Raw genomic sequence first — 14,395 nt, 5'->3', positions numbered from 1 at the left:
TGTGTTGTTTTAGTGCAGCAGTGGGACTGGTGATCCTTACCTTCCCACTCACTAGCCAGGGCTTACTGCAGGGTCTCTCAGGGCTTTAGGTTCTTGCTCAGCGACAGGTGAGGAACCTGTACAGGGACTGGCTAGGAGTGCAGGGTACAGCGGCAGGTAAGTGGAGGAGGTGTCCATCTTCCCTATCACTAGCATCAGGACCCACTGTTGTTAATGTGTCCCCGGAGTACCCCTTTTTTGTCTTGGTAAAACCCCTGTCTGTTGTGTGGTTTACCTCATATCAGACCCTCCCTAAGTTCGGGTTGTGACAATAAAATTAAAAATCCCTCCTTATTTAAGAACAGAGAAAATTACTAATAAAGGAGTAAATTGCAGAGTTGCTTATTTTTTTTCCAGCACATTCTCCAATTTTACCTATTAAAGAAGAGGAGACTATCTGTTAAAATGAACATCCACATTTTAATACTATACCTTTCTTAGGCCTAAACTTCTGCAGTGATTAATATTTTTGGTATTCTCTATATAACAGTCAATGTTTTTATATATATATATATATATATATATATATATATATATATATATATATATATATTGAAAATCCTCGCCACTGGTATAGATGTGATATATAAAATGCTGACTTCCTGCTGCCACCACTAGAGGGAGCTCTGGAGCTAACTGCATACTGTGGGGGGTTTTAAGTTTTTTTTTCAATTAATTGGGTTTTCCCACTACTTGGACAACCTATTTATAAATTATATATATTCAAAGATACAGAGTTCCCCCTACTATGGAAAAAAAATAAAAGGAGTACATAATTTTGTACTTATCTAGATTCAAAAATTTAGGTTGGGTTTCTACTTTAATTTTTATTAAAATTTTATTGCTCTTTTTATGTTTTTTTGGGGAGGGGTGAGGGGGTTTAATTAGGGGAAACACAGAAATAACCCGGCCCTCTTGTCTTCACAGAACTCGATCAGAAGAGATTGGTATATACTCGGGATATTACAACATCAAGTCTACAGCTGGGCTGGTCAAGGATGCCCGGAGACCACGGACCCTACATAGTGGAGTTTGAATTAGTATCCAACCCCCGGAGGAAACTTCGGAAGACTTTGCCCTTTGACGAGACAAATATTATATTTAGTAATTTAAGCCCAAATACTGAATACCGGGCTGTGGTGTTTTCCGAGTCCAATATCCAACATGTCCCACCGCAGAGTATTCACATTTCAACACTTGAAGGTAAGAAGCATAAAAACATCAACCTTGACATAAAGGGGGACCCCGGGGCAGAGAAGATGGGATTAGTCAGATGGGCATGGGTGGCTAATTACAAGTCAGAATTATTACCCTCCTTTCATCTGGTATTAAACTATTTCTTATGAGGGCCAAGCAGTGTCTTTAGCTTTAAGGAAGACCTGTAACTTGTCTTCAATGTAGCGCCAGCATCAATGCAGGGACGCCGACTTACTCACCACGCCGGCCAAGTCACCTCCTCCGTCCATGTGTGCTGCTCCCTCCTTCCTCTCCCAAGGTCTATGCACTCAGCCCTGGTCTCCCGGGAGCTTAGGGCACACACATGCCCTCCTCGTAAAGGGCCTATGGCTGAGAGGCACTATTTATTTAAGGCACCCTCCCATTAAAGGAGGTGCCTGTGCAACGCCCTTAGTCAGATTGACTACCAGTCTGCTAGCTAGTTGTCAGGTCCTGTTATCTCTGCCCATCACCTGAGTCTGCTTTCCCATACCTATTTGTCCCTGCTGTACCCTCCTGTCCAGCCTGCCTCAGTCGCCCTTCCTGTACCTGACAATACCTGAGTCCATCACCTGCCCTGGTGGTGAGCTGCCACAGTCCCGGTCACTATTGTGGGAGTGGCACCTGGTGTCCACCTCACAGTAGGTGCTTACTTAAGCCCCTCCAACTAAATGATAAGCCCAGGTCCCTCCTGTGGTCCAGTGGGTCCACTACTCCCGCTCACTGCTTCTACACCGGCTGCGAGCTATACATTCAATATGTATTTTTTTTTTTTTTTTAAACCTGGTGTAAATGCAACTGTTCTCCTGAATCCGTTATTGTTTTTCTTTTTTTCTTGCGCCTCTCTGTTGCTGAGATATTGTCCCCTCTTTTCCACATATAAATCTGGTGTTGTTAGCCAAGTGGGCGTGATCTCTATTCTTCACTATTTTAGTCTTCTTATGGACCATGCCCAGTTGGCTTAAAAAAAAAAAAAAAATAGCTTTAGATGCAGAGAAGAGAGGACCATATTTCAAGAAAGGTGCTGTGCCATTCGGAACGTTTGTGTTTTGTTTTTTTTAAAGCATTTGAAGTACAATTTAAAAGGGTTGTTCAGGATTAGAAAAAGAAAAAAAACAAAAAAAAACAAACAAACAAACAATGGTGGACAGTTTGGACCACCAAAGTTTAAATCTCATAGGTAAAGGGTCTATCACAAGTGCCATGATATACTTAGATTGGGTTTGCCCAGAAATAGAGCGGCGGTCCTTGTTTCTTAACTCTAAAGGCCCCGTTACACGCAACGACATTGCTAACGAGATGTCGTTGGGGTCACGGAATTCGTGACGCACATCCGGCCTTGTTAGCGATGTTGTTGCGTGTGACACGTACGAATAACCGCTAACGATGCAAAATACTTACCAAATCGTTGATTGTTGACACGTCATCCATTTCCAAAATATCGTTGCTGGTGCTGGATGCAGGTTGTTGGTCGTTCCTGAGGCAGCACACATCGCTACGTGTGACACCCCGGGAACGACAAACAGCGTACCTGCGTCCTCCGGCAATGAGGTGGGCGTGACTTTCATGCGGCTGCTCTCCGCCCCTCTGCTTCTATTGGACGCCCGCTGTGTGACGTCGCTGTGATGCCGCACGAACCGCTCCCTTAGAAAAGAGGCTGTTCGTCCGTGTGACGCGTCCTAGCGATATTGTGCGCCACGGGAAGTGATTTGCCCGTGACGCACAAACGACGGGGGCGTGTGCTTTCACGAGTGACATCGCTAGCGATGTCGCTGCATGTAAAGCAGCCTTTAGTGTATGAGGAATGGAAATGGGTGACTACTTTGATCAACGTCATGAGTATGCCCCGCTCTGGGGAGACCTCTGCCGAGTCTGGGACCAGGTGGTCACACCACCTTATTATGCACAGGTCTACAACTTGTATTTGAGTGACTATGCTTTCTTTTGGTGCTGCAGGGGTTAAGGACTCTTTCCTATCTGGCTGTCCTTGGTAGCCTTAATCTCAGGTGCAGCTCTTTTGTGACCCCTCCCCTTTGCTATAAAAAGTCACATGTTTTACCATCTGATGCTGGTGATAGAATCTCATTCTTATGCTGACCACTTTGGAAGGAGCCAGTCTCTGGAAGAAGCTGAGGAGTCATGACTATTGCAGCTGTGGTGTCTAGCTGTATTAGTGGAGCTTGGAGTGTTTTTATTTTTGTGTCTATTTTCCCCTGTTTGTCTCCATAATCTTGTATTGTATTATTGTAGTGGTGAGACTATTGTTCTCGCCAGACTTCTCACTAGCCAGGGTGAGTTCAGGACATGCAAGGGCCTAGGCAGGTGGTGGCGACGAGGGGAAGGACCTGTATAGGCACATTAAGGAGCACAGGGTACAAAACTCAGGTGAGTTGAAGTAGGTGTCCCCTCTCCCTATCAGGGCCTTCCTTTTATAACATTCACATTGTTACTGTTGTGTTAAGCATCTGTACGCTCCAGCATGACAGTCAACTGGATCTCTAATTCACAATGTTGGTTTCTTTTACAGAACAGCTTTCTCCAGCCCACATCCTAATCTCTGACCCCAGTGTACACAGTTTTCGGGTGAGTTGGGGTCCCAGTCTCGACAGTATCGCTGGATATGAAATTCAGTATAGCCCAATGGCCAGCAATATCGTGCAAACCTTGCAGGTGGACAGCAGGGTGAACAGCACCGTTCTGGAAAACTTGAAACCCAATACAACGTACCTGGTGACAGTGTCCGCCATATTTAAATCTGGTGGTGAAAAGTCCTTGTCTGCCATAGCGTGCACAGAACACAGTAAGTGACCTTATGGGAATTTATCATGAGCTCCTTACACGGATGTGTGAGCTACATATCATATACATTTTCTAAAGAAAAGTCTGTGATACTGATTAGAACATAGATAAAATGCAAACAAAATTATGTTCCATCCATTTTAACAAAATAATAATCTAATAAAAAAATATATCCATACATCAATCATTAAATTTATTGCATCAAATCTATCACAAATATCACTTTGCGCGTTTCGCAGTCTTTTTCTGGAGCTCCTGATTAGAGAGGATGAAAAGACACTTGAGAAAGTGGAGAAAAAAAACTTGAGAAATTAAAGACAAGACCCTCAAGAATTTAAAGAAGAAAATAGAAAGCCACAGAAAATCAAAGAGTGAATCTTATAAGAAATATTCAACACCTCCTGACAAAGATTGCGAAACGCATGGCAAGATGTTATTTGAGATAGATGGGTCAAATTACCAGTTACCAGGGGAAAACGTACAAAACTCACAAATCCAAATAACACTTGGGTCAATAAAGAACCCCAAAACATTGTGATGGCATCCCACCTTGGGATTGTTTGAGTAATTAATCACACAACGTTTCAACCTTTTGCAGGGGTCTTTATCATGTACTTGAAAATGACCACAGTGAGGGTTGAAACGTCAGTGGAGTTTTTTTTTCTTTTTTGGCCTGCTGATGGCATAATATGTAGACAATTGGGAAAAAAATCCTCCTGGATATAGTCAGACATTTCCTTTTCTAGGAAAATAAAAGTATTTTCACACCACATTTTTACCCTCCAGTTAGTATCTATGCCAGGAAAACTCTCTGTGTACAATAGTAAATGTGGTTAGACAGTGGCCAAATGCTGTGTCACAGTGACCAGGGAAGAGTGGGGACAGGGGCTCCAAGAATGGCCTTCAGACACAGGGGGCCCTGGTTATTCCTTATCTCAGAGTTACCTCTGATGGTGAGGATGTCTGAGCCGCCGGCCTGACCATGCTGTTGACAAACCCTGATCTTGTACTCACTACTCCAGGGGATTGGGGACAGGGGCTCCAAGAATGGCCTTTAGACACAGGGGGCCCTGGCTATTCCTTATCTCAGAGTTACCTCTGATGGTGAGGATGTCTGAGCCGCCGGCCTGACCATGCTCCTGACAAGCCCTGATCTAGTACTCCCTACTCCAGGGGAGTGGGGACAGGGGCTCCTAGACTGGCCTTCAGACACAGGGGCCCCTGGCTATTCCTGACCAGCCCTGATCTAGTACTCCCTACCCCAGGGCAGGGCGGTACAGAAGCGTGTTAACACCAACAGTGATAGAATTTTGGTGGTTTCCCCTGTTTGTCTATCACACAGTACACTTACGCAAAGTTATCAGACAACAAATGATAACAAGGAAAACTAAGGGTAGGGAGGATATAATCACACCACAGGAGGAATACCACAGACCATCAAGCAACACACAGTAAGTCACCAGTTTCTGGAACACAACAGCACATGGACCTGTTTAGCAAAAAGCTATAGTCGGCATGGGAAAACAGCCTCCACCATCTTAAAAAGGCGGGGAGTAACTGTGATAGGTCTCCCACAACATGTGATCCAAAAGGTTACTACCAGGCTAGCAGAAATTAACAACTGCTAAGCCGATCACTAATGAGCACACAGCTGGTCAACACCCAAGCCTGCCTGTGCAACTCAGAAGCACCAGAGAAAGCACACTGTGGAGTGTCAGAGTCTGTAGTCTGAACAGCGTCTGATGTCGCCATGACACTCGGCAACTTTAGAGCCAAACACCGTGTGACAACCTGGTCCTTTTATCACCTGTTGGACCTGGATATGTCCGTATATTGCAAGGTGGAATAGTTGAGTAGACTAAGCAGTTCCATAGATGACATCCTGTAAAAATAAAGTATCCATGAATGGGGTTTTCCTCTTAAACATTCATCGCTAGATGGGAATTTTGGATTTCTGGACGGTTACAGGAGGTCTGGACTCTGGAAACAGTTGAGAGGTGATAGGAGTTAGGGATACGCCGTATCTGCTTCTTAGTCATTGAAACATACTGTATACATCTCCCCATGAGCTATATACCTCTATATACCTTACGTGATGTCAACATTTGTTCCCCTTGTTAGATGATACAAAGGTGAAGTTCCTGCATTTCAAAGACCTGGGCTCCAACAGCGTGAAGGCCACATGGGGGTCTGCAGATGGAGAAGTACAAGGTTACCGCGTGCGGTGTCGGAGACAAGCAGGCCGTTCCTCGGTTATCAGTGTAGCGCCACAGACTCACAGTGTATATTTAACAGACGTGGCAGAAGGAGCCACGAACAAGATCTGCGTCGTGCCAATTTATAAGGATGGAGAGGGCAAAAACCTGTGCCGAAAGATTTCGATACGACCAGGTGGGTGACCGGACCGGCGGATAGCCCTAACTAAGCGCCTCAAGTCTAAGATGATCCACTTTTGTCTATGTGCTGTGTCCAGTATACCGCCACGCAGTAACATTTGCTTAAAGTGTAACTAAACTGTTTATTTTATAATTTTCTCCAGTGTTGAAGGTGATAAAACTTTATCTCCCACTTTATTAGAGGATTTGTCTTTATTCTTGTAACTAAAAATTGCACATATGTAGCTTCCTAGCTTTTTCCCTAGTCTATTTGCCTGTACTGATATCAGAACATACTCATATGGAGTACAGCTGATGGCAGTGATGAGTCTGCTCAGGACCTGTGTCTCACTAATTCTGGGCAGAAACTGCTCCAGGAGATTGTTCTGATGAGGCCGGGGTCACACTGGCATATAGCATCAGATGCGAGTGTATCGGATGGATCATAATGGCACTCGTCTCAAATTCTGCTTCGAGCGTGATCGAGTGCCATATACTGTGCTCCGAATCTCTCACATGTGAGAATTGGAGCGCAGGTGTGGAGAACAGGGAGAGATTTATTTCTCCATCTTCTCCATTGCCTGCATCCGCGTATATTGGCTTGCACTCGGATGAGATCAGTGCAGTCCGATGATTTCCACGCTCCCATTGACTTGTATGGGTGCGAAGCGGCACAAGAAAACACTAGTCGGCACTGCTTCATAGTATAACCTTGGTCCAAGTGCTATCCAATAAAACCTCAAATAACACTTGTCCGAGATGTAGGTAAATGTGAGCGAATACTAAGCAGAACACTCATAGGAGTAGACAAATGCTGACTCATCACTGCCATCATCTGTACTCCAAATGAGGACTTTCTGATATCAAAGCTACTGAATACACATAAGACTAGGGAAAAGCTGGGGTTTAAAAACCATTTACATCCATTTTTTTTTTTACAGGAATAAAGACAAATCCCCCAATGAGGTGCTTGACAAAGTTTTATCATTTTCAATACTGCACAAAATAGTTTTTTTGTTTTGTTTTTTTTTAATTAAAGTTTAGGTACTTTTTAAGTCCTATAAGCTGCAGTACAAGCAGTGCACAAGTTAGACGACCCCTTCTCATTCCCCATGTTTGCCCCTGTTAAAATATAAAAGCATATACTTGCCTCCGGTACTGGCACCGGGCCAAAAGTGTTGGCGCTCGCACTCCCAGGGCCCAAGCTTCGTCTTCTCTTTCCCGCCTTCAGACATCTTTCTTTTAGTGGCCTTCAGCTTGATCTGAAGCCATGGCGACTTGATGGATGAATCTGTAGGAAGATCGATTTTGTGCAGTCTAGATAGTTCCACCAGTGTCTTCTCCACCTAGATAGGTCCACCAGTGTCTTCTCCACCTAGATAGGTCCACCAGTGTCTTCTCCACCTAGATAGGTCCACCAGTGTCTTCTCCACCTAGATAGGTCCACCAGTGTCTTCTCCACCTAGATAGGTCCACCAGTGTCTTCTCCACCTAGATAGGTCCACCAGTGTCTTCTCCACCTAGATAGGTCCACCAGTGTCTTCTCCACCTAGATAGGTCCACCAGTGTCTTCTCCACCTAGATAGGTCCACCAGTGTCTTCTCCACCTAGATAGGGCCACCAGTGTCTTCTCCACCTAGATAGGGCCACCAGTGTCTTCTCCACCTAGATAGGGCCACCAGTGTCTTCTCCACCTAGATAGGGCCACCAGTGTCTTCTCCACCTAGATAGGTCTACCAGGGTCTTTAAATATATAAGTAACCAAGAAGAAATGAGAGTTGTGGGTGCAGATCACTTGTTGATTACTTACACATCCTAAGGTGGGAGAGTGCAGCTGGTGGTGATTGAATTCGGGGCTCACGTGACGTCACACCCTCACATGAGCACCGACAGACCGAGCACCAACACCTTTGGATCGGCACCAGAAGTGAGTATAAGTGTTTTTATTTTGAAGGGGGCAAACTTGGGAAATGAGAAGGGGTTGTCAAAGTAGTGGACAACCCTTTAAGGAAAGTCAGTGGAGCTGTTTCTCAAAAAACAGTAAACCTGGCGGTTTTTAATTGATGGTTTTGTGTCTACAGCTTATGTGCGATCAGTCATGTCTCCATGCTTATAGAGTGCATTCCACAGTCAGAATAATTCATATCTTGTAAATTGCATTTGCCCCCTATTTCTTACTAACTCAAAAAAATGTAAGGCAAATTCATGTGTCCATAGGAGCTGTGCACATAAAACGGGGGCATGTTTTAATGCTAATGGAGTTGTACCAAGAATGCAAATATCACTTACCCACAGGATAGGGGAATCTTGCGGATCACTTGAGGTCCCACTGTTTGGAGCCCCGTCAATACTAAGAACAGGGTTTTGGAATTCCTTGATTATCTGTAGTGATAGCCCCATATATTCTGTACTGCCACTACATTCGTTGTCTATAGGTATGGGCCAGAGATAGCGGAGTCCTCTCGGACTATGCCTTCAGTGGCGGTGGGTCCATTCACATGAGGCTCTTCACAGCCCATTTTCGGGACCACCAGCAGTCAGAGAGTTATTGTACTAGGGGGCTGCGCCCCACCATGTACCTGTACAATGTTTTATATACTGTTGAATACTTTAAGATGTATATGTTTGTATTAACAGCTGCTATCTAGCGGGGAGTCAACCTTAGATTGGATGTTAGATAAGATAGGGTTGAAGAAGTGGAAGGGAGGAGTAGATGTTAGATAAAATAGGGTTAAAGAAGTGGAAGGGAGGAGTGAGCAAGAGAACAGGAGGGAAGGCTTGGGAGGAGATCAGTAGAAAATAGGGTTCAAGTGTGAGAAGACCCCTGAGCTAACCTTGAGAGGTCCAGAGCCTACGGCTCACCCCGACGGGCTCAGAGGGTCACCCGGCTAGAGAGCCGTCAGCTCCCAGAATCGGATGAAAGTGAACGGAGTTAGGGGGAATGAGATACAGACCTCGGAGCTTGAGGACGAGATTCAAGATAGCGGGGGACAGGTCAAGAAGCAGTACCCCACACGGAGAGAAATGAAGGCCATGTCTGTCATAACGGTGTGAAGAATAAAGTGAATGTTCTGGTTAGGTAAGTGAACTCTGGTGTCGCGCGTGTTACTAACTGTCTAAGGGGTACTTTACACGCAGCGTTATCGTTACTGATATCACTAGCGTGCGTACCCGCCCCCATCGTTTTTGCGTCATGGGCAAATCGCTGCCTGTGGCGCACAACATCGCGCGGACCCGTCACATTACTTACCTGCCTAGCGACGTCACTGTGACCGGCGAACCGACTCCTTTCTAAGGGGACAGTTCGTTCGGCATCACAGCGACGTGACTAAGTGGCCGCCCAATAGAAGCGGAGGGGCGGAGATGAGCAAGACGTAACATCCCGCCCACCTCCTTCCATCCTCATTGCCGGCGGCTGCAGGTAAGGTGAGGTTCCTCGTTCCTGCGGTGTCACACACAGCGATGTGTGCTGCCGCAGGAACGACGAACAACATCGTTACTGCAGCAGCAACGATAATTGAGATTAGGGGGGGATTAGGGGGGGGGGGATCAATGAGTGGAATAGGCTGCCACTAGGGGTGGTGAGTTCTCCTTCAATGAAAGTCTTTAAAAAGAGGTTGGACGGAAATCTGTCTGGGATGATTTAGTGAATCCTGCTTTGAGCAGGGGGTTGGACCAGATGACCCAGGAGGTCCCTTCCAACTCTAATATTCTATGATTCTATGTCACTGATGAGCGATTTTGCACATTTTTGCAATGATTCAAAATCGCTAATAGGTGTCACACGCAACGACATCGCTAACACGAGCGGATGTGCGTCACAAATTCCGTGACCCCAACAACATCACTTTAGCGATGTCATAGCGTGTAAAGCCACCTTTAGGCCCCCTTCACACGCACGTGTCTCTGGTACGTGCTAGGTCCGTGCAGACACGGGCACACGTAAACCCATTAAAATCAATGGGTTTATGTGCACGCACGTGTGCAGCCATTGACCCGTGCCTCCGTGTGGAGCATACGTGTGTCCGTGTGCTCCTCACGGATGCATGTCCGTTTTTCTCCGGCAGCATGGGTGTCACACGGCCCGCATGGGACGCCACGTACCTCACGGATGTAGTGTGGATGCGGTCCCGTATGACACGCGCCGGAGAAAACACACGTGTCAGAGAAAAAAAAAAAAAAATAAATCTTGACACTTGTCACTTGCTGCCGACCGCTGCTCATTATGCTCATTTAATATTCACTTCACTGCGGCGAAAGCGGCAGCAGCAGCGGGGAGTCGGCAGGACCGGAGACCGAAGTTCAGCACCACGGACAGCGACGCCAGGGACAGGTGAGTAGAAATGATCCGTTCTCCGTGTGTTATCACGGATAACACGCGGAGAACACACATAGTGCCATAAATACGTCTCACGGAGGGGAAAATGCACCTTTGACATGTCCGTGAAAATCACGCACATGTTTCACGGACGTGTGAATGGGGCCTTAGACAGTGTTTCCCAAACTCCACTGGTCATGGCCCCCAACAGGTCATGTTTTCAGGATTTCCATACTATTGAACAGGTGATGGAATCATTATCAAGGCATCCTTTGTGCTATATTAAGGAAATCCTGAAAACATGACCTGCTGGGGGTCGTGAGGACTGGAGTTTGGGAAACACTGTCTATGACAACGATTGCCAGAGGGGTAATGGACACCGGCCTGAAGAAACCAGTAAGTGTCATGCACCCCACCCAAAGTCACATCCACACAGAGTCTCCTTGGCGGCGCCCAAGGTCCCGGAGCCCCCATCCTTCATAATTGCCTATCCACCTCAAATTTTTGGCACAGACCCTTTAACATATAGAAGGGAGCAATAGCTACGGTTGGTTGCATAGAAGCATATACCTTTTTTTCCAAAATATAGTTTTTAAAATGTCTCTCCCATCAGTGTGAAGCTAAGAGATTATATCATCTGTAAAGCCTTCTGTTGGGGGAAGGGAAGCGACAACTGCTCACGCACGTTTCTGGCTTAGAATGTGGTTGTCAGTATGGAAGCCCTTACAAGCTGATCTGATCCACCAGCACATTGTATATTCTGCAGAAGTACCGGATGATTCTTTAAGTCTTTTAACTGTTTGTGGTCCGGTCATTGTCCGGAATCTCCCCAAGCAACAAACTGCTAAGAATAGATGCAATTTTACAATGGAAGGAAATGCTTCCAAGTCTTCAGCCAGCCCTAATAATATTGAGTGAGATTAGCCGAGAAGGTGAGCGATTCTTAGCTCTTTGTATGGAATTACGGCCCGTCCTTGAGAATGGAATAGATAGGAGGCAATAAGCAATTACACTCAGAATTCAATATCATCAGGGATCGGGCGGCGTCCTTGATAAATGCTAACGGTTCGGGCCATGAAACAACATCTCTGCATTTAGCTAAATGGGATTCATCTGCTTTTCATAATGAAAACGATCTGACTTTTGCAGATGATCTAAGTGGATGTGTAACGTCTGCCATCCACTATTTATAGACAGCATGAACAGTAAACAGTATAGGAGGTTGGGCTGTCAATAAACTGGAAATTTACCATAAGTAAATTCCTCGCTTTTTAGGAAGAAATCTATATGGACCAGTATTAGGATATATGCAGACGAATTTTTTTTTTCAGGCAGGTTCCGCCTGGAGTACTCCTGAAAAAGCACTGCGAAACCGTAGCAAAAAATGAACATAATGCAATGCGACAATTACTTAGTTTAAACTCTTAGGCTACTTTCACACTGCGTTTTGCCTTAGGTTTAGTGGTCCTGTTGGGGCATCCGTCTGAACCGCCCCTCCCCCACCCTGCAAAACGTGTTTCGGACGCATGCGCCGACAGGGCCACTGACTGTAATGGAGCAGACTGAGTCAGCGTGTGCTCTGTCTTGCACTATTTTCGGGCACATACGTTTTCTGCAGGCGGACACCAAAACGTAGTCTACTACGTTCAGGTGTCCGCCTGCAGAAAACGTGTATGCACTTTTATCTGTCTGAGGGAAGAGCTATCATAATTAGTCCCATAGAAATGAATGGTTGGTCAGGCGTACACACTACTGCCCCATTCACTGAGAAGTGCCCCGTTCTTACATTAGGTGACGATCTCAGCAGTTGGTCCCTCAGCCATCGTATGGTCATCACTAGTGGTGAGCGAGCACTTCCATGCTCGGGTGCTCGGTACTCGTAAGTAGCTGTTGGAAACTCAGATGGGCGCAACTCAAGTACACGAGAATAATGGAAGTATATGCGGAACTCGAGTATTTTTCCGGGAAATCTTCCGAAACAATGCTCGAGGCCCACATTGACTTCCATTATACTCAAGTCATGCCCATCCGAGCATCCAACAGCTCTTAATGAGTACCAAGCACCCGAGCATGGTAGTTCCCGCTCATCACTAGTTACGAGTACTGAGTACCCGAGTATGGTAGTGCTCACTCATCATTAGTTACGAGTACTGAGTACCCGAGTATGGTAGTGCCCGTCCATCACTAGTTACGAGTACAGAGCACCCGAGCATGGTAGTGCCCGCTCATCACTAGTTACGAGTACAGAGCACCCGAGCATGGTAGTGCTCACTCATCACTAGTTACGAGTACTGAGCACCCGAGCATGGTAGTGCCCGCTCATCACTAGTTACGAGTACTGAGCACCCGAGCATGGTAGTGCTCGCTCATCACTAGTTACCAGTACCGAGCACCCGAGCATGGTAGTGCTCGCTCATCACTAGTTACGAGTACTGAGCACCCGAGCATGGTAGTGCTCGCTCATCACTAGTTAGGAGTACTAAGCACCTGAGCAAGGTAGTGCCCGCTCATCACTAGTTACCAGTACTGAGCACCTGAGCATGGTAGTGCCCGCTCATCACTAGTTACCAGTACGGAGCACCAAAGCATGGTAGTGCTCGCTCATCACTAGTTACGAGTACCGAGCACCCGAGCATGGTAGTGCCCACTCATCACTAGTTACGAGTACTGAGCACCCGAACATGGTAGTGCCCGCTCATCACTAGTTACGAGTACTGAGCACCCGAACATGGTAGTGCCCATGTCGCGGGCGGAGGAGGGGACGCTGCGCTCTCCCTCTGCTCGGGTCCGGCTGCCGCTGCTGCTGCGGCCTCTGCTGCTCGGTGGCTCGAGCGATGTGCCGGATCCCGGGGACTCGAGCGACGCTCCTCGCCCGTGAGTGAAAAGGGGGCTTGGTTTAGGGGATTTATTGTCCGTGACGCCACCCACGGTTGTGGTGATTGTGTGGACACCACCGCTGCTCTGTATGGGGATCCCGGGAGTGATGGTATGGAGCAGCTAGATGTTGGCCCTCCCCTCCGTGGGTAGGGGGGTTGGTGGTCCCAGGGCCCGATGATGGAGAGTTAGGATGGTTGACAGGCGGGTTATGGGGCCTGTTGAGGTGCAGGGGCGCAGGGGCAGCGCTGTGCCGCACGGCATGGAGGTACTCACTCAGCCCAAGGATGATGACACAGTTCACGGTAAACAAGCGGCTGGTTGGACGGTTGCCTTCAATCGGGACTTTGGCTGTTGGGAGACCCAGGAGGTCCCCTTCACTGACGGATTTGGCAAATTCACGGCGACTCCTAGCCTTGCCAGGATCCGAAAGGCCCCTGCCAATGGTGCTGGCTTCTCTTCGTATACCGCTCCGGTACCGCCGGGCCACCACCCGTCCACGGTCCTTTCGGCAACCTCCGATAAGCCTCTCCTGCAAACGGTCACCGCCGTCTGCCAACCTTGCTGTCTCAGTCCGGGGCACACACCCGGACCAACTTCAGGCTCTGTTGCTGTCACCTTCTCCCTCACTTCAAACTCCTCTCACTTGCTCCTCTACCACCTCCCTCTCACTTCAAACTCTAAACTTCATCTCCTGGTTTTCCCGCCTCCAGGACTGTGAACTCCTCGGTGGGCGGAGCCAACCGCCTGGCCCACCCCCTGGTGTGGACATCAG

At 47.2% G+C, this 14,395-nt stretch overlaps 1 protein-coding gene across 1 annotated transcript in view; it reads left to right on the top strand.

The window, feature by feature from the left end:
* The window catches only part of VWA1 (von Willebrand factor A domain containing 1), a 119,757-nt gene that overhangs the window by 100,210 nt on the left and 5,152 nt on the right, over window positions 1–14,395 (top strand). The window contains exons 12-14 of the mRNA XM_075328948.1: window positions 967–1,242; window positions 3,782–4,054; window positions 6,175–6,444. Coding sequence (XP_075185063.1) covers window positions 967–1,242; window positions 3,782–4,054; window positions 6,175–6,444 — 819 coding nt within the window. The remainder of the gene's footprint in view (window positions 1–966; window positions 1,243–3,781; window positions 4,055–6,174; window positions 6,445–14,395) is intronic.

This window comes from Anomaloglossus baeobatrachus, chromosome 11 (assembly GCF_048569485.1).
Source record: "Anomaloglossus baeobatrachus isolate aAnoBae1 chromosome 11, aAnoBae1.hap1, whole genome shotgun sequence".
Taxonomy (NCBI): Eukaryota; Metazoa; Chordata; class Amphibia; order Anura; family Aromobatidae; genus Anomaloglossus; species Anomaloglossus baeobatrachus.
This window is presented reverse-complemented; position numbering and strand designations above follow the sequence as displayed.